Source organism: Moschus berezovskii, chromosome 13 (genome assembly GCF_049115385.1).
Source record: "Moschus berezovskii isolate FMDL1 chromosome 13, NW_MosBer_1.0, whole genome shotgun sequence".
Classification (NCBI taxonomy): Eukaryota; Metazoa; Chordata; class Mammalia; order Artiodactyla; family Moschidae; genus Moschus; species Moschus berezovskii.
In genome coordinates this window covers 15,873,430-15,891,967 of record NC_142472.1, presented here as the reverse complement: position 1 = coordinate 15,891,967, position 18,538 = coordinate 15,873,430, and the positions used below count along the sequence as shown (strand labels likewise).

The following is an 18,538-nucleotide window of genomic DNA, read 5'->3' as shown; positions in this document are numbered from 1 at the left end:
TAAAGAAGGCTGAGCACTGAAGAATTGATGCTTTTGAACTGTGGTGTTGGAGAAGACTCTTGAGAGTCCCTTGGACTGCAAGGAGATCCAAGCAGTCCATCCTAAAGAAGATCAGTCCTGGATGTTCATTGGAAGGTCTGATGCTGAAGCTGAAGCTCCAATACTTTGGCCACCTGATGCGAAGGGCTACTCATTGGAAAAGACCCTGATGCTGGGAAAGACTGAGGGCAAGAGGAGAAGGGGACGAGAGAGGATGAGATGGTTGGATGGCATCACTGACTCAACGGACATGAGTCTGAGCAAACTCCAGGAGATAATGATGGACAGGGGATCCGGGAGTGCTGCAGTCCATGGGATTGCAAAGAGTCAGACACGACTTAGTGACTGAGCAACAACAAATACACTATATTACATGATTATGTTGATATATACCATGACCTGTAATAATAGTAATTATGTAATATATTAGTCCATACATTGTTTAATATGTTCTGAGTGAAACTGAAAGTTGGTCAGTTGCGTCCAACTCTTTGCAGCCCTATGGACTATACAGTCCGTGGAATTCTCCAGGCCAGAATACTGGAATGGGTAGCCTTTCCCTTCTCCAGGGCATCTTCCCAACCCAGGTCTCTTGCATTTCAGGTGGATTCTTTACCAGCTGAGCCACAAGGGAAGCCCAAGAATACTGGAGTGGGTAGACTAACCCTTCTCCAGCGGATCTTCCTGACCCAGGAATCGAACTGGGGTCTCATGTATTGCATAATATGTTCTGATGTGAACTAATACTTTAAGTACAGTTAGCAAAACAGTATTTAGACTGTTCAAAGTTTCCAAATCCCAGGAAAGCGATTGTTTTTGTTTGTGCTTTCTTCCTGCAGTTTAACAATCTGTTTGTTTTCTCTCTTCTGTAGAATTTTTTATTACTTGATGAGATACCACAGGTCAACACTCAGGCGCCATCAGATGGTGAAGTGATGGTGGACATGCAAGATTTCACTGCTTTTTGGGATGAGGTAACAGACCTTCCATTCCAAGATCATGACTGCTAACAGACAACTGTGACTAAGATTTATTGGAGAATTTTTAGATTTTACCCATGGTGTAAAACGTGACTTGCTCATTTACTAAAAGTATGTTGCAAAATTTTTCAAAATAGGGACTAATGTTTGTATCTAATGGGGATTAATTATAAAATCAACCTAAGATGTTTGACATGTTGCTGTCTCTCTCATTTTCAAGGGAGCTTTCAAAGTATTAGCACATTTTGAACTTAAAGTCCATACATTTGTAATGTTAGCATTTACAGAATTGAACAGACAAAATGCTGCAATGTGATATGGGTTATCTGAAAACTACACAACTAGTTTTTAAAGAGGCTTTGGGGAATCAGCGTATATTTTTTGCCTTGATTTTCAGACCAGTTTATCATACACAGAGTGAGGCCATGATCTGGATCTTTGCTGTGGGGTAGAGTGGGGGCTGCCCCATCCTGAGCTTCTGGATACTTTGGTGGCAGCCAGGGTAGGAGGAGACAGCAGGTGATCCTAGTGAGCACCAGTGATACCTAGTTAAAGGATTATGCTGTGTGGAAGCTGACTAGGAGAGCTGATGATTTCCAACACCCGGTTTATTTGTTAGGTTCAGTCAAACAGAAAAAACAACAGGGTCTGGTCTCAAGAAGTTGTCAGTATCACACACCCAGTGCAGCCCCTTTACCAGCTGAAATGCGCCCCCTGCTCCCCGGTTCTGTGGCCCTCTGTGCTCATCCTCCTGTATCAGTGTGGATTAGTCAGGAAAACAGAACCTCACCACGGGAGAGGGAGTTCCACGCAGGGAATTAGTTACGCAGATGATAAACGAGGGAGGAAAAAGCAGGAAGGGCAAAATGGTGGTGCGTGAGACGACCCAGGGGTTATCAAAGGCAGGAAACTGCTCCCACCCTCAGGACTGGAGGGACTCAGGGAGGCGGTGCCACCCTCAGGAGGCTCTCCAACCACCAGAGCAGAGCCCAGGAGCCTGGGCTGTCAGAGTGGGGACCACAGAGCACGTGTCCTGACTGTAGACTCACCCTGTCTTTCGTGCCTGTGACTCTGTGTGCCCCCTGCATCGTGTTCACCTGCTCTGACTCAGCAGCTGCCGTCCCTATCGACAACCAGTGGTTTGTTCCCAGATACATGAAACCATATCCCTGCACCTTCTGTCCATGGAAACTCACACAAGGTGTCTGATCTAACCTGAGAGCTTCTGCTTAATACAGTGGATTTACCTTCTGGTTGGTATTTCTCATCATGATGCTCTTGAAGCATTTATAGAAAGCACCACTAAAATTCCATTAGAAAGACCATTTCATGTGAATGCTAACACATACTTTGTATGAACTTATTAGCAGATTTCTTTTGTTCCCAGCAAACATGTAGATTTATTTTAAATCAATTCAGTATATGTTCTGCAGTTATTAATTAACTGAAATAAAAATACCTGTATGGAGCAGTCTGCCTGTGCAGCAAATGCCTGTAAGGTAGAATAAGGGATTTTAGTTGTACTATAGTCCATGTGAATAAATCAGATGAAAAATCCGAAAAGTTTTTTATATAGCTTCTAGAGTTTAAAAAAAACCCCACATTATTACTAATTCAAGATACTAAACTGCTGAAGGAAGAGGGGAAAATGCTGTGAGTTCTGTTTTAAGGCTCTTGTAAAATCTAACTAATGGCATATTATGATTCTGTTAGAGCAGAATTCAAAATTATAGAGATGAAAGGCTTCATCAGCTACCTTTTCACAAAAATAGATACAATGTTAACATCATTGTGTGGCAAGGTTTCCTTGGAGAAGGAAATGGCAACCCCCTCCAGTATTCTTGCCTGGAGAATCCCACGGGTAGCAGAGCCAGGCGGGCTACAGTCCATAGGGTTGCAGAGTCGGACATGACTGAAGTGACTTAGCAAAGCAAAGGTATTCCTATCTAGGTAAATGATAATTATGCTATTGCAGCTAATTCTTACCACTTTCAGGGAATGGAAATTCTAAATATTTTCAACTGAATGTGTTCTCTAATAGCACTCACTAAAAACTAACAGCCACGGCACCATAATAACATTTTTTGTGAGGTACCTAGACTGTTCCCACTGAGGGAGACACAAAAATGTGAGGTAAGCATATCTTTTCCCAGAAACCTTTGAAGCCAAAGATATTAAACAATTAAGACACTTGAAAACATTCAGTTCAGTTCAGTTCAGTCGCTCAGTCGTGTCTGACTCTTTGCGACCCCATGAATCACAGCACGCCAGGCCTCTGTCCATCACCAACTCCCGGAGTTCACTCAAACTCATGTCCATCGAGTCGGTGATGCCATCCAGCCATCTCATTCTCGGTCGTCCCCGTCTCCTCCCGCCCCCAATCCCTCCCAGCATCAGAGTCTTTTCCAGTGAGTCAACTCTTTGCATGAGGTGGCCAAAGTATTGGAGTTTCAGCTTTAGCATCAGTCCTTCCAATGAACACCCAGGATTGATCTCCTTTAGCAAGGACTGGTTGGATCTCCTTGCAGTCCGAGGGACTCTCAAGAGTCTTCTCCAGCACCACTATGTATAAACTTGCAAGTAAAACTATAGCTGTACCAGCAAGCAATGAAGAAATAGTAAATCTTCATTTTATGAACGTTTGATTATCTAAATGTAAGGAATTTTGGCTTAAAAAATGGTAAAGAACAATTTGTCATTTCTTACTATATAATATTGAAAACCAAGTGCTAAATTCAGCCATTGTAGGGTAAGAAACTAAAACAAAAAAGCCTTAATGACCTGGAAACTTAATGAGCAAAAGCTCATTGTAAACTGACTTAAGCCCCTGAACTAATCCTGTGTGTCGAAGGCAGGGAAGAAGGATGCCCCTAAAGCTGAAAAACTAGAGATTCATCAGGAAACGAAAGGGAGGAAAGTATGCATGCTTACCATGCTACAGGGGCTGAAACGAAGCAGAAAAAGATGGGTGAGAGGAAATAAAAAGTATGCTCTGTTTACGCAGGGCCATCATCATTACAAATCGACAGTAATCTGATCAACTAAAATTTTTTTCTGAAATTACACTGCTCACATTGTCTGTGTCAAAACTTAAAATGATGGTCTCATTAAAGAGTTAGTTATTATTCTAAAACAACTTCTTTCTTGACTCATAAAAGTTACATTTTAAGAAAGCTCGGTGGAAATCTCAAGGTACAACAGTTGGAAAATATAATTAAATCAACTTTACACTTTTTAACAGTCATAAGAAAAATTTAAGGTGGTTCAATAGATGAAGGCTTTTCACTTCATATAAATTTTTTAAGTTTCTCAGGCTTGAAATAAAGTAGGTAAGTTTTCAGTTAAATACTAACTGAAGTATCTTAGAGCAGATTTTCTTATTGCCCACATCAACAGTTACATCCTCAGACCAACTTTTCCCTTCTTTAATGTGAAATAGCAAATCACCAGCATTTTAGGTTAAGTCTAGACTTTAAGGCATTGTTCTTTAATTTCTAAATGATACAAAGTGCTTTATAAGTATGAACAATAATCTGTTATACTTTATTTACTATTTTTGTGTCCTATGCATTCATTTCTTTAAATCTGGAACGTGGCATCTTTTTGCCATGTAGAAAAATATGATTATTATCAAGCACAAAATTTTACTCTAAGGATACTAATTTTTAAAATTTATTCTACTTTTTAAATGATAGCCAAAAATCCACGTGATTGATGCTAACTTAGCACCTTCTTCTCAACTTTGGTCACTAAAGTACATCCTGAGTTTGAATAAAAATAATGCATCTTTTAGGCTTTAAAATGACTACTTTTTGAAAAAAATTTTAATTGAGGCTGATTGCTTTACAACATTGGGCTTCCGTGGTGGCTCCATGTTAAAAAATCTGCCTGCAGTGCAGGAGACCCAGGTTTGGTTCCTAGGTTGGGAAAATCCCCTGGAAAAGGGAATGGTGACCCAGTCTAGTATTCTTGTCTAGGGACTGCTAAGTGACTTTCACTGCACCTGCCAAAGGATCATGAGGTTATCTGGACAGGACAGTGTTTTCCATCACTTACAGAGTTACATTTGGCATGTAAAGAAGAGAGAATCTAATCCCAAAGCAGCAGCCATTTAAGGTAAAAGAAGAAACCACAAATATTCATGCAGAGTACTGTGAATATTCCCCTTGAGAAAAATATATTTTTTTCTTCTTCTTTTTTATTTTTCTTCAAGAGTGATGCTCCTATATGCATCCCTTGAAAAAGATCCCAGAATAGCATCTTCCATGTGGGACATATTGAAAGATGATATTCTGGTTTCAGTGAGTTACACTCCAGCCCTTGTTAATTTAGCAGGTCTATTTTCAGAGGGTGGGGTTAGTGTTAGTTGCTCAGTCGGGTCCAATTCTTTGTGATCCCATGGACTATAGCCCTCCAGGCTCCTCTGTCCATGGAATTCTCCAGGCAAGAATACTGGAATGGGTTGCCATTCCCTTCTCTAGAGGATCTTCCCTACCTAGGGATCAAACCTGGGTTTTGCACATTGCAGGCAGATTCTTTACCATCTGAGTCACCAGGGAAGCCCACAGAGTGTGATAATTTAGTGTTTTAGATTTTCAGAATCTATAGAGAAGGAAAATGACAGCCTGCATGCCCAAGAAAGGACAATTCCTCCAAAGAACCTGGCTGCATCAGAGGCAGACTTTGGCGCAGGTTGTGAGCTCAGAGTTAATGGTTTTAGTTACACCTGATGTGGCAGCTGCGGGGAGAGGGGCGGAGGGGAAGGCAGAGTTATGGTGTTAGCTCTCAGATTGTTTGGCGATGGTGTGACAGTGGGCACAGAAAGAATTCTGTGTTCACCACCTGGCAGTCACTAACTTTGATGTATGTAAACAGTAGTTATATCTTTCATTCAATCCAGAAATTATTCAGCATTAGCAGCCTTAGCATCAAAACAGGAAACGCAGCTGTTATGGTTTCCCAGATTTCTGGTGCTGGAGTGGTGCCCCTGAGGATTGGTGGCACTGGGGCTCTCGTGGTGCTCAGTAAAGCCGGGCTGTAGTCATGTCAGGGCCGGGGTGGTGCCATGAGCCGCGGTCATCACACATAGCATGGCCAGGCAGCCCGCGGCCCAGAGCAGCGGGTGGGAGAACCTGGACATGGCATTCACCATGCAGGTGTTCAAGTGGAGTGGGTGGACCTGGGGTGCCCATCGCTGCGTCTGTCCTTCTGTCCCCTGCATCCTCCCCCACAGTGTGTGCAGGTGTCCACTGAATTGCTTTTGTACCAAACTATGCAGCATTTTAAAATTAACTGTCTTGTTCTTTCAAGAGCTTAATAACATGGTCACAGACTTCTGTGTAAACTGCACTGTCGTCCAGAATACCCTGTTCTGTTGTCCTGGCCTTGCCTATGGAAGGACTGTACCCCTTGCTGGGGTCATTAGTAATTAAGGCTGTCAGGTTAGGTCATGGGTGAGAGAGCCCTCGGAGGGGAAGGGGAAGACATTGGGGTTTTGAAGAGAAGCTGAGTCTGAATGAAACCCCTGCTGGGCTGGGAGGCAGGAGACAGACGTGAGCTCTGTAACCTGCTCCCCTAGACAGCCAGGTGGGCAGGTGGGGGCAGGTCTCAGGGACCCAGGTCTCATTCATGAAATGATGGGACTTGGTCTTGATCTTTAAGGTTTAAAATAAATGATCCAGGGCCTTCTCTGGTGGTCCAGTAGTTAAGAATCCACCTTCCAATACAGGGGACTCTGGTTCCATCCCTGCTTGAGGAACTAAGTTCTCACATGCTTTGGAGCAACTAAAACACCTCACCCCAACAAAGACCCAGAACAGCAGCCAAAATAATAAGAAAAAGCAAACAGACGGTCTTGTGGGAGCCTCCAGATCTCACGGGGCAGGGTTTTGAACCGTGTCTGCACGGAGTAGTGGCTTAGGTGATCTTTGTTGAGTCAGTGTTCCCTGAGCCTGGATAACCAGTGGCGGAGGGACCCAGCAGCCATGAGCTGTCGAGTGCTGCCCCCTTCTGGTCACCCCAGAGCAGTGCGTGATCCTGAAGCCTGGACACGGAGGGAACTCTGTCCTTGGCAGACTGAGGGGCTGTGATAGGAAATTGATGTTTGTAGGTGATTCACTATTTTGCTGTCATAACTGAATGAAAAGTAGTAAAATATGAATCCCAAGTGTCAGGCAGGAAGAAAGGAGTTCAGTTCAGTCAGTCATGTCCGACTCTTTGCGACCCCATGGACTGCAGCACGCCAGGCCTCCCTGTCTATCACCAACTCCTGGAGCTTACTTAAACTCATGTCCATTGAGTCTGTGATGCCATCCAACCATCTCATCCTCTGATGTCCCCTTCTCTTCCCACCTTCAATCTTTCCCAGCATCAGGGTCTTTTCAAATGAGTCACTTTTTTTCATGAGGTGGCCAAAGTATTGGAGTTTCAGCTTCAACATCAGTACTTCCAATGAATATTCAGGACTGATCTCCTTTGGGATGGACTGGTTGGATCTCCTTGCAGTCCAAGGGACTCTCAAGAGTCTTCTCCGACACCACAGTTCAAAACCATCAATTCTTCAGCACTCAGCTTTCTTTATAGTCAAACTCTCATATCTATACATGACTACTGGAAAAACCATAGCCTTGACTAGACGTACCTTTGTTGGCGCAGTAACATCTCTGCTTTTTAATATGCTGTCTAGGTTAATCATAGCTTTTCTTCCAAGGAGCAAGTGTCTTTTAATTTCATGGCTGCAGTCACCATCTGCAATGATTTTGGAGCCCAATAAAGTAAAGTCAGCCACTGTTTCCACTGTTTCCCCATCTATTTGCCATGAAGTGATGGGACCAGATTCCTTGATGTTAGTTTTCTGAATGTTGAGCTTTAAGCCAACTTTTTCACTCTCGTCTTTCACTTTCATCAAGAGGCTCTTTAGTTCTTCTTCACTTTCTGCCATAAGGGTGGTGTCATCTGCATATCTGAGGTTATTGATATTTCTCCCGGCAATCTTGATTCCAGCTTGTGCTTCATCCAACCCAGCGTTTCTCACAATGTACTCTGCATATAAGTTAAATAACCTGGGTGACAATATACAGCCTTGACATACTCCTTTTCCTATTTGGAACCAGTCTGTTGTTCCATGTCAAGTTGCTTCCTGACCTGTATACAGATTTCTTAAGAGGTAAGTCAGGTAGTCTGGTATTCCCATCGCTTAAAGGATTTTCCACACTTTGTTGTGATCTACACAGTCAAAGGCTTTGGCATAGTCAATAAAGCAGAAATAGATGTTTTTATGGAACTCTTTGGTTTTTTTGATAATCCAGTGGATGTTGGGAATTTGATCTCTTGTTCCTCTGCCTCTAAAACCAGCTTGCACATCTGAAAGTTCACGGTTCACATACTGCTGAAGCCTGGCTTGGAGAATTTTGAGCATGACTTTACTAGTGTGTGAGATGAGTGCAATTGTGCAGTAGTTTGATCATTCTTTGGCATTGCCTTTCTTTGGGATTGAAATGAAAACTGACCTTTTCTAGTCCTGTGGCCTCTGCTGAGTTTTCCAAATTTGCTGGCATATTGAGTGCAGCACTTTCACAGCATCATCTTTTAGGATTTGGAATAGGTCAACTGGAATTCCATCACCTCCACTAGCTTTGTTTGTAGTGATGCTTCTTAAGGCCCACTTGACTTTACATTCCAGGATGTCTGGCTTTAGGTGAGTGATCACACCATCGTGGTTATCTGGGTCATGAAGATCTCTTTTGTGTAGTTCTTCTGTGTATTCTTGCCACCTTTTCTTAATGTCTTCTGCGTCTGTTAGGTCTATACCATTTCTGTCCTTTATTGTGCCCATCTTTGCATGAAATGTTCCCTTGAGATCTCTAATTTTCTTGAAGAGATCTGTAGTCTTTCCCTTCTAATGTTTTCCTCTATTTCTTTGCACTGATCACTGAAGAATGCTTTCTTATCTCTCCTTGCTATTCTTTGGAACTCCACATTAAAATGGATGTATCTTTCCTTTTCTCCTTTGCTTTTCACTTCTCTTTTTTTCTCAGCTATTTGTAAGGCCTCCTCAGACAGCCATTTTGCTTTTTTGCATTTCTTTTCTTGGGGATGGTCTTGGTCTCTGTCTCCTGTACAGTGTCACGAACCTCCGTCCATAGTTCATCAGGCACTCTATCTATCAGAGCTAGTCCCTTGAATCTGTTTTTCACTTCCATGTATAATCATAAGGGATTTGATTTAGGTCATACCTGAATGGTTTACTTGTTTTCCCTACTTTCTTCAATTTAAGTCTGAATTTGACAGTAACGAGTTCATGATCTGAGCCACATTCAGCTCCCCGTCTTTTTGCTGACTGTATAGAGCTTCGCCATCTTTGACTGCAAAGAATATAATCAATCTGATTTCAGTGTTAACCATCTGGTGACGTCCATATGTAGAGTCTTCTCTTGCGTTGTTGGTAGAAGGTGTTTACCATGAGCAGTGAGTTCTCTTGGCAAAACTCTATTGTCCTTTGCCCTGCTTCTTTCTGTATTCCAAGGCCAAATTTGCCTATTACTCCAGGTGTTTCTTGACTTCCTACTTTTGCATTCCAGTCCCGTATAATGAAAAGGACATCTTTTTTTGGGTGTCAGTTCTGGTGGCTCAGATGGCAAAACATCTGCATACAGTGTGGAAGACATGGGTTCAATCCCTGGGTCGGGAAGATATCCTGGATAAGGAAATGGAAACCCACTGCAGTATTCTTGCCTGGAAAATCTCATGGACGGAGGAGCCTGGTAGGCTATAGTCCATGGAATCGCAAAGAGTCGGACACAACTGAGTGACTTCACTTTACTTTCTAGAAGGTCTTGTAGGTCTTCATAGAGCCATTCAACTTCAACTTCTTCAGCATTACTGGTCAGGGCATAGACTTGGATTACCGTGATATTGAATGGTTTACCTTGGAAAGGAGCAGAGATCATTCTGTCGTTTTTGAGATTGCATCCATGTACTGCATTTCGGACTCTTTTGTTGACTGTGATGGCGACTCCATTTCTTCTAAGGGATTCCTGCACACAGTAGTAGATATAATGGTCATGAGTTAAATTCACCCATTCCAGGCCATTTTAGTGCACTGATTCCTAGAATGTCTGCATTCACTCTTGCCATCTCCTCTTTGACCACTTCCAATTTGCCTTCATTCATGGACCTGACATTCCAGCTTCCTATGCAATATTGCTCTTTACAGCATCGGACCTTCCTTCTATCACCGGTCACATCCACAGCTGGGTGTTGTTTTTGCTTTGGTTCCATCCCTTCATTCTTTCTGGAGTTATTTCTCCACTGATCTCCAGTAGCACATTGGGCACGACCTGGGGAGTTCATCTTTCAGTGTCCTATCTTTTTGCCCACTGTTCATGGGGCTCTCAAGGCAAGAATACTGTGGCTTGCCATTCCCTTCTCCAGGGGACCACGTTTTGTCAGAACTCTCCACCGTGACCCGTCTGTCTTGGGTGGCCCTACACGGCATGGCTCATGGTTTCACTGAGTTAGACAAGGCTGTGGTCCATGTGATCAGATTGATTAGTTTTCTGTGGCTGTGGTTTTCAGTCTGTCTTCCCTCTGATGAAGAAGGATAGAGGCTTATGGAAGCTTCCTGACGGGAGAGAGTGACTGAGGGGGAAATTGGAGAAGCTTAAAAGGCTTAAAAAATGTTTCTTGTATGTGAAAATGTAGCTTCTTTTGATAGACTTTTCATTCCTAAAATCTGAAACCAGTTTTTTTGGTGATGAAAAATCATTGTCCTTTTTTTAGTATGTGAATGTTGTTTAATCAGTTCAGTTTTTTCTAGAAAAAAATTTCAATTTGAAGATTATTCAGACGTTTAATGCAGACTCTGTGCTTTTAGTCTTTTGGGCATTTTACTCAATCATGTGTAACCTTTTTTTTTTTTTTTTTGACATAGCAGTTACTAGTTTTTTTTTAACACTCAGGATATGTAAAGACACACAGACAGCCTAAGTCTCTCAGGAACGTGACCTGTGACCAGCATGAGGAGTACTTTGTCCTTCACCCTTGAATTGGATTACGTGTTGTCACATATACCTTCATGTTTTATATTTTTCTTACAGTAGAAGTACTTTATTGCCCTATTTAGCCAGGACATGTAATGCATGTATCATGTATAAAATTGAGGCTTTATCACTTTGACCCATAGTGTCATAATTAATTTCTTTATTACCAATTTTTTTGTTGTTGGTGTTGAATTAAAGCTCTCTTTAGAGATTTGAAGGTTACTTATAAGAGTTAATTTACCAAGAGTGACTTCTTAATATAAAGTGGCTCTTTGCTTGCTGAGCATTACTGAGGTTCATTCTATCAAATGAAAATGGAGAGATTAGTGGAGATTTCAAGTTATTTAGGGCTTCCCTTATAGCTCAGTTGGTAAAGAATCCATTTGCAATACAGGAGACCCCAATTTGATTCCTAGGTTGGGAAGATCCCCTGGAGAAGGAATAGGCTACCTGTCCAGTATTCTTGGGCTTCCATTGTGGCTCAGTTGGTAAAGTATCCTCCTGCAATGAAGGAGACCTGGGTTCAATCCCTGGGTTGGAAAGATCCCCTAGAGAAGGGAAAGGCTATCCACTCCAGTATTCGGACCTGGAGAATTCCATGGACTTTATAGTCCATGGGATCGCAAAGAGTTGGACACAACTGAGTGACTTTCACTTTCAATTTATTTATGTTAAAGGGCCAGGCATGCCAGGTACTTATGCTGCCACTTTGTGGATATTAATGAGACAGTTAAAACCAAGTGTCCTGATGAAAACTTAGAAATGATTGAAAACCTTCCACACTGGATATTATATTAAGTACATTATTTTAATAAACTAGTGTGCATCATTCAGTTTGCATTTCAGGAAGGTGCCTTGTCATCTCTGCTACTAAATTCTGTGGGTGTCTAGAGCTGTATCCGTATGCAAATCTGGTAAAAGAAGGAGGCTTCCTAAAGGCAACTTAAAACTACTTCAAACCCCCTAAGACATAGGATTGGGTGAAAAGGCCTTCGGGACACAGTATCTTAAAATAGGAAGGAGAAAAATGCGAGTTAATGTTAGAATATCAGTGACTATTACATTATTTTCTCTACTTTTTAAAGTAATGTGTATTTCCAGTTTTTTGAGAAATCTCCACACTGTTCTCCATAGTGGCTGTACTAGTTTGCATTCCCATCAACAGTGTAAGAGGGTTCCCTTTTCTCCACACCCTCTCTAGCATTTATTGCATGTAGACTTTTGGATAGCAGCCATTCTGACTGGTGTGAAATGGTATCCTGGGCATACACACCGAGGAAACCAGAATTGAAAGAGACACATGTACTCCAATGTTCATTGCAGCACTGTTTATAATAGCCAAGACATGGAAGCAACCTAGATGTCCATCTGCAGATGAATGGATAAGAAAGCTTTGGTACATATACACAATGGAGTATTACTCAGCCATTAAAAAGAATGCATTTGAATCAGTTCTAATGAGGTGGATGAAACTAGAGCCTATTATACAGAGTGAAGTAAGCCAGAAAGAAAAACACCAATACAGTATACTAACGCATATATATGGAATTTAGAAAGATGCAAATGATAACCCTGTATACGAGATAGCAAAAGAGACACAGATGTATAGAACAGTCTTTGGGACTCTGTGGGAGACGGTGAGGGTGGGATGATTTGGGAGAATGGCATTGAAACATGTATGTTGTCATATGTGAAACGAATCGCCAGTTCAGGGTCGATGCATGTTACAGGATACTCGGGGCTGGTGTGCGGGGATGACCCAGAGGGAGGATAAAGGGAGGAGGGAGGGGGGAGGGGGGTTCAGGAAGGGGAACTCATGTACACCCAGGGCGGATTCATGTCAATGTATGGCAAAACCAACCAATATAATATTGTAAAATAATTAGCCTCCAATAAAAAAAAAGAAAAAAAAATAAAGTAATGTGTATTACTTTATTGAAATGGAATTTTTATAAACTTTAATTTGCAGGAATCAGAAACCCCAGCCCTACAAGGCCTTTCCTTTACTGTCAGACCCGGTGAACTGTTAGCTGTAGTCGGACCTGTGGGCGCAGGAAAGGTAAGTTGTGATTCCTTTGGTCAGCTTGATGTAACGCCACAGCCTCTGTTCAGTCCTCAGAGTGGAGCCCAGAGCTGAGTATGACTCAGTTTGAGTTTGAATTGGGTGTATCTAGAAAGGTGTTTCTCTAGGAACATCAGTTTTTCAAAAAGGTTTCATGGCCAAATGCATCAGGATAAATGCACATTGTGTTTTCCTTCTTAATGCTTCATGTGACACAGTTGGGAACTGCTCGTGGGGAGTTTGGACGTCTCAGCGAAGGAGATTATTTATGTGGCAGCTGTTCAGGATGGACAGAGACAGTGGGGACTTCTTTTTGTCACAGTGGCCCCTCTAGGAAGTCTGGAGGTGGTGAAGGCTCTTCCAGGAAGCTCTGAGCATTTCTTCACGTGACTTGACTTGGTCCCATCAATGCTTCTGTAGGGAATGTGCAACCACGTGCTGGAGCTAAAGATATAGACATGAACCAGACCTTGACACCTCTGCCCTCCAGAGGCAACCAGGTTCTGGGGCGAGACAAATATGCAGGCAGACTGTTTCAGCCCAGTGTGGTGAGTGCTCTGATGGTGTGGACATAGGCCTGTCATTTCTGTGTGTTACAGGAGATGTGTACATGTGCACTTAGTGTCCTGTGTTTTGTACAACAAAATACAGAAACCTAAATGTGGGGTGTGTACAGCAGAGGGTGATGATTTCCTCCATGAAGGACTTTTTCAAAAATTTATTTTTAATTGGAGGATAATCGCTTTACAATATTGTGTTGGTTTCTGCCATATATCAACATGAATCAGCCATAGGTATACATATGTTTCCTCTCTCTTGAACCTCTTTCCCACCTCTCATCCCATCCTATTCCCCTAGGTTGTCACAGCACCCAGGATTTGAGTTCCCTGGGCATGATGGACTTCTGTTCTTCAAATACAACAACCTCAGGTTCTTTTAAATAGTAATCTTTGGATATATTCTTCACACATAGTTCTTAAATTTAAAAAAATATATACTTATTTATGTGTTTGGTTGCATTGGGTCTTGGTTGCAATGCATAGCATCTCTAATTGTGGCATGTGGGCTCAGTTGCCCTGGCATATGGGCTATTAGTTCCCCCACCAGGGGACCAGGGATCTAATCAGAGCCTCTGGCATTGGAAGGTGGGTTCTTCTTTTTTTTTTTTCAGTGTTTATTATCTGGATATAATTATTGTTTTTTTAACAGTTTATGTTGTACTGGGGTATAGCCAATTAACAATGTTGTGATAGTTTCAGGTGAACAGTGAAGGGTATATGTCAGCCATACATATACATGTATCCATTCTCCCCCAGATTGCCCTCCCATCCAGGCTGCCACATAACATTGAATAGAGTTCCATGTGCTGTACAGTAGGTCCTTGCTGGTGATCCATTTTAAATACAACAGTGTGTACCTGTCGATCCTGAACTCCCTAACTATCCCTTCCTCCCATCCTGGAAGGTGGATTCTTAACCACTGAACCAGAGGGAATCCCCACATAGCTTTTTAAGAACAAGTATTTGTCAAGTAAAAGATACCCAGATGCAGGAACAGCTGCATTACACATCAGATACAGAAAATATACATCCTGCTGGCCTGCTCTGCTAGAGAAGGATGTTAAACATTCTTAGTCTTTGCTGAGTAGAGCATTTCATCTGAGGGAACTCAGGCAGAGTAGATTGTTATCGTGTTAAGATTCCTTATCAACCTTTAGTTTACCTTGACCAATAATGCTCTTTTCCATTTTTTTCCCCTGAAATATCCAAAGCTGTACTTATACTCTTCTGATATCATGTATCAAGCGCCAGGGTGGGGTCGGCCGTGCTGCGGGGCGTGTTCCGTGCTGAGTGCACCGCGTTCACCTGTGTGTGTTGCCATCTCTTGCAGTCGTCACTGTTAAACGCTCTGCTGGGGGAGCTGCCCCCGAGCCAGGGGAAGGTCAGCGTGCATGGGAGTATCGCACATGTTTCTCAGCAGCCGTGGATGTTTCCAGGAACTATAAAGAGTAACATTTTATTTGGGAAGAAATATGAAGAAGAACGATATCAAGAAGTAATAAAGGCTTGTGCTTTGGAAGAGGTGAGTAATGACTTTTGAGTTGCATGTAATCTAATTTCAAATAATGATAACGTTGATTTAAGCTCTAAGGTTTGTTAAAAGTTCTTTCTTTTTTTTTTTTTTAATTTGAAAGGTCTTATTTGTTGCTTTATGCTGGACTTTTGGATAAGTTCAGTTCAGTTCAGTCGCTCAGTCGTGTCCGACTCTCCGCGACCACATGAATCACAGCACGCCAGGCCTCCCTGTCCATCCCCAACTCCCAGAGTTCACTCAAACTCATGTCCACAGAGTCGGTGATGCCATCCAGCCATCTCATTCTCTGTCGTCCCCTTCTCCTCCCGCCCCCAACCTTTCCCAGCATCAGAGTCTTTTCCAGTGAGTCAACTCGTCGCATGAGGTGGCCAAAGTATTGGAGTTTCAGCTTTAGCATCAGTCCTTCCAATGAACACCCAGGACTGATCTCCTTTAGAATGGACTGGTTGGATCTCCTTGCAGTCCAAGGGACTCTCAAGAGTCTTCTCCAACACCACAGTTCAAAAGTATAAATTCTTCGGCGCTCTGCCTCTTTTATGGTCCAAGTCTCACATCCATATGTGACTAGTGGAAAAACCATAGTTTTGACTATATGGACCATTGTTGGCAAAGTGATGTCTCTGCTTTTTAATATACTGTTTAGGTTTGTCACAGCTTTTCTTCCAAGGAGCAAGCATCTTTTAATTTCATGGCTGCAGTTACTGTCTGCAGTGATTTTTGAGCCCAAGAAAATAAAATCTGTCACTGTTTCTACCTTTTCCCCATCTATTTGCCAAGAAGTAATGGGGCCAGATACCACATAAATTATCAATAAACATGTTCTGTTACCATAAGCAATATACTATATACTTTCATCTCATATTTACACAGTCCTGGCAACTTGGACATTTTCTTTTTGGTTGCCTTGACAAGAATAGGTAATAAGATCTTTCTGTGTCTAGGTATCGAGGCCTTTGAGAGTTGAGTTATTTTAGTGTTGCCTTCATTTCAGATATAATCTTTGGTCACCCCCTGGGCCGTGTGATGTGAAAGAGCAAAAGGCTATGAAGTGGTTCAAAAGGACATAATCTGGTTCAGATTCCAGCTCTTCTGTTTAACAGCTGACCACCCTCAGACCAGTGATATGACCCCACTTAGTCTCAGTTACCTCATCTGTGAAATGGGACCACTGCTTCCTGTGAGCTTGTGAGGATTAGAGATAATCAGCGTCAGGGTCCAGCACAGAGCTTGGTGCACAGATCTCACCCTCCAGGAGCTGAGAGAAGCCCTGCACACGTGTACAAATGATGGAGCAGAATAAGATGAGTGCTTCATGAGAGATGAGAAGTGTAATCAGAACCCAGCAGGAAGAGAGATGAGTTCAGGATGGTTTCATGGGAGAGTACGCTTTGGATGAGCCTAGGAAAATGGGCAGGATATTGACAGGCTGTGAGAGGAGGGACGATACCAAATGGAAGAAAACCTGTGAAGGAAGGCAGGGCTCCTGCTGCCTGAGTGTCGAGTCCAGCTGTCCTCTGCCAGGGCCTCATGTCCAGCCCACATTTAGCATTTCAACAGTCTGCTCTGTGGTGCCTCTGCTGTAAGTCTCCATCATCGCTGAAGGTCCTTGATGTGCTTCTGGACAGATGGCATCAAATCTGCTTTGCCATTTCCTACTGGCACCCACTCCAGTCCTCTTGCCTGGAAAATCCCATGGACGGAGGAGCCTGGTGGGCTGCAGTCCATGGGGTCGCGAAGAGTCGGACACGACTGAGCGACTTCACTTTCACTTTTCACTTTCATGCATTGGAGAAGGCAATGGCAACCCACTCCAGTGTTCTTGCCTGGAGAATCCCAGGGATGGGGGAGCCTGGTGGGCTGCCGTCTATGGGTCGCACAGAGTCGGACACGACTGGAGCGACTTAGCAGCAGCAGCAGCAGTTTGCCTCTAGTGTGTGTGTCTGCTGTTCAGTGAGAATTGGGGAAACTTAAAGGAAAATAACATGAATAAGAACACTTTTCTATCAGTGGGGGGAATTGTAGTCTATACTCAAGTTAGGCTTTTCCCTTTAACCTAATTGGAAAGTGGTGGCTAGGAATTTAGCTTGACTTGGATTTTGTTGCTAATACTGTGAAATGGTTTTCCCATTTGGGGCTGGTCCACAGATAATGATCAGAGTCAACAACACAGCCGCAGTCTTGCTGCCAGACTCGGAGAGAGTCTGTTTCTTGTGCCCCAACTGTGCTAAGTGAATGAGTGGATTTAGGTGCTTTTTCTAGAACTTGGTTACGGTTGCTGTGCTATGACTTGTTACTGTTTTGTTAAGCAAAATGAAACAATGTAGAATTAAAGCGTAAAAGCTAAGTGGAACAGTTTGGGAGGACTTAAACAGTGAAACAGAGGCCAATAACTATGTATGGGTGTGTGTGTGTGTGTGTGTGTGTGTATGAATGTAGGGCTGGGAACCTGTTTAAAATGTCTCATTGTTGTTCACGAAAACCAAATCAAGAGATGGTAATAATTTCTGAACTCAACAAAGAAGATGAAATAATAATGAATCTTCATGACAGATCAATTGCTGCCTTTCATTGGATATAACCTGGTTAAGCTTTGAGTGAGCAGGGAACCTGTGTGTCTGTGTGCCTGTCAGGGAGGGTTTTGTGGACACTTTTTCTTCTCTTTATGGTCGTGTGCTTTGCATGTTATGACCCACACTGTGAATGTGGTCCTGCTATTGGTTTGATGGGAAAATAGGCATCAGCCACCAGTAGCAAGTTATAATCAATTCTAGTACTTTTTCCACTTATAGAGGGTGATCTCGCTTTTGAGTTTAGTGACTCTTGTTTTTGTCGCACGTTCTGTAGAAGAGGAATGTGAGACTTAGGGAGATCAAAGGACTTGTTTATCACGCAGACTCCAGTGTGCTACCTGCTTTCTCCCCAGATTTGCTAAAGTAGAGACAGAGAATGAGGGCATCATCTGCAGAAGGTACTGCTGTGTATCTTAGGTGGATGCCTGGGGAGCTTAGTATATAATTCAAAGATTTCTAACATAATAATTGTGTAACTTAAACATGATTGTTATCTTGTCATTTGGGCGATAGTTTTGTCATTTTTTTTTTTAATTTCCCCAGATACTCTGGGGAAAATAGACTGATTTGCCCATTTACTTCTTAAATAATATTCAAATATAACTTATGGTAGATTCCCAGATCCTCAAGTCAAAGCTTCATATCCTTCTTAACTCTGAGTTTTTCCTGCTTTCACAGAGAAGCATCAACTTAGTCCAGCTGATCTGCTTGATGTACGTCGAGCACACTGTTTCCTTTTGGTTTTTCTGCCCA

At 42.6% G+C, this 18,538-nt stretch overlaps 1 protein-coding gene across 1 annotated transcript in view; it reads left to right on the top strand.

Moving 5' to 3' along the window:
• LOC148775811 (ATP-binding cassette sub-family C member 4-like) overlaps positions 1 to 18,538 on the top strand; it is a 148,804-nt gene that overhangs the window by 26,795 nt on the left and 103,471 nt on the right. Inside the window, exons 9-11 of the mRNA XM_088842650.1 lie at positions 912 to 1,013; positions 13,029 to 13,118; positions 15,012 to 15,203. Coding sequence (XP_088698776.1) covers positions 912 to 1,013; positions 13,029 to 13,118; positions 15,012 to 15,203 — 384 coding nt within the window. The remainder of the gene's footprint in view (positions 1 to 911; positions 1,014 to 13,028; positions 13,119 to 15,011; positions 15,204 to 18,538) is intronic.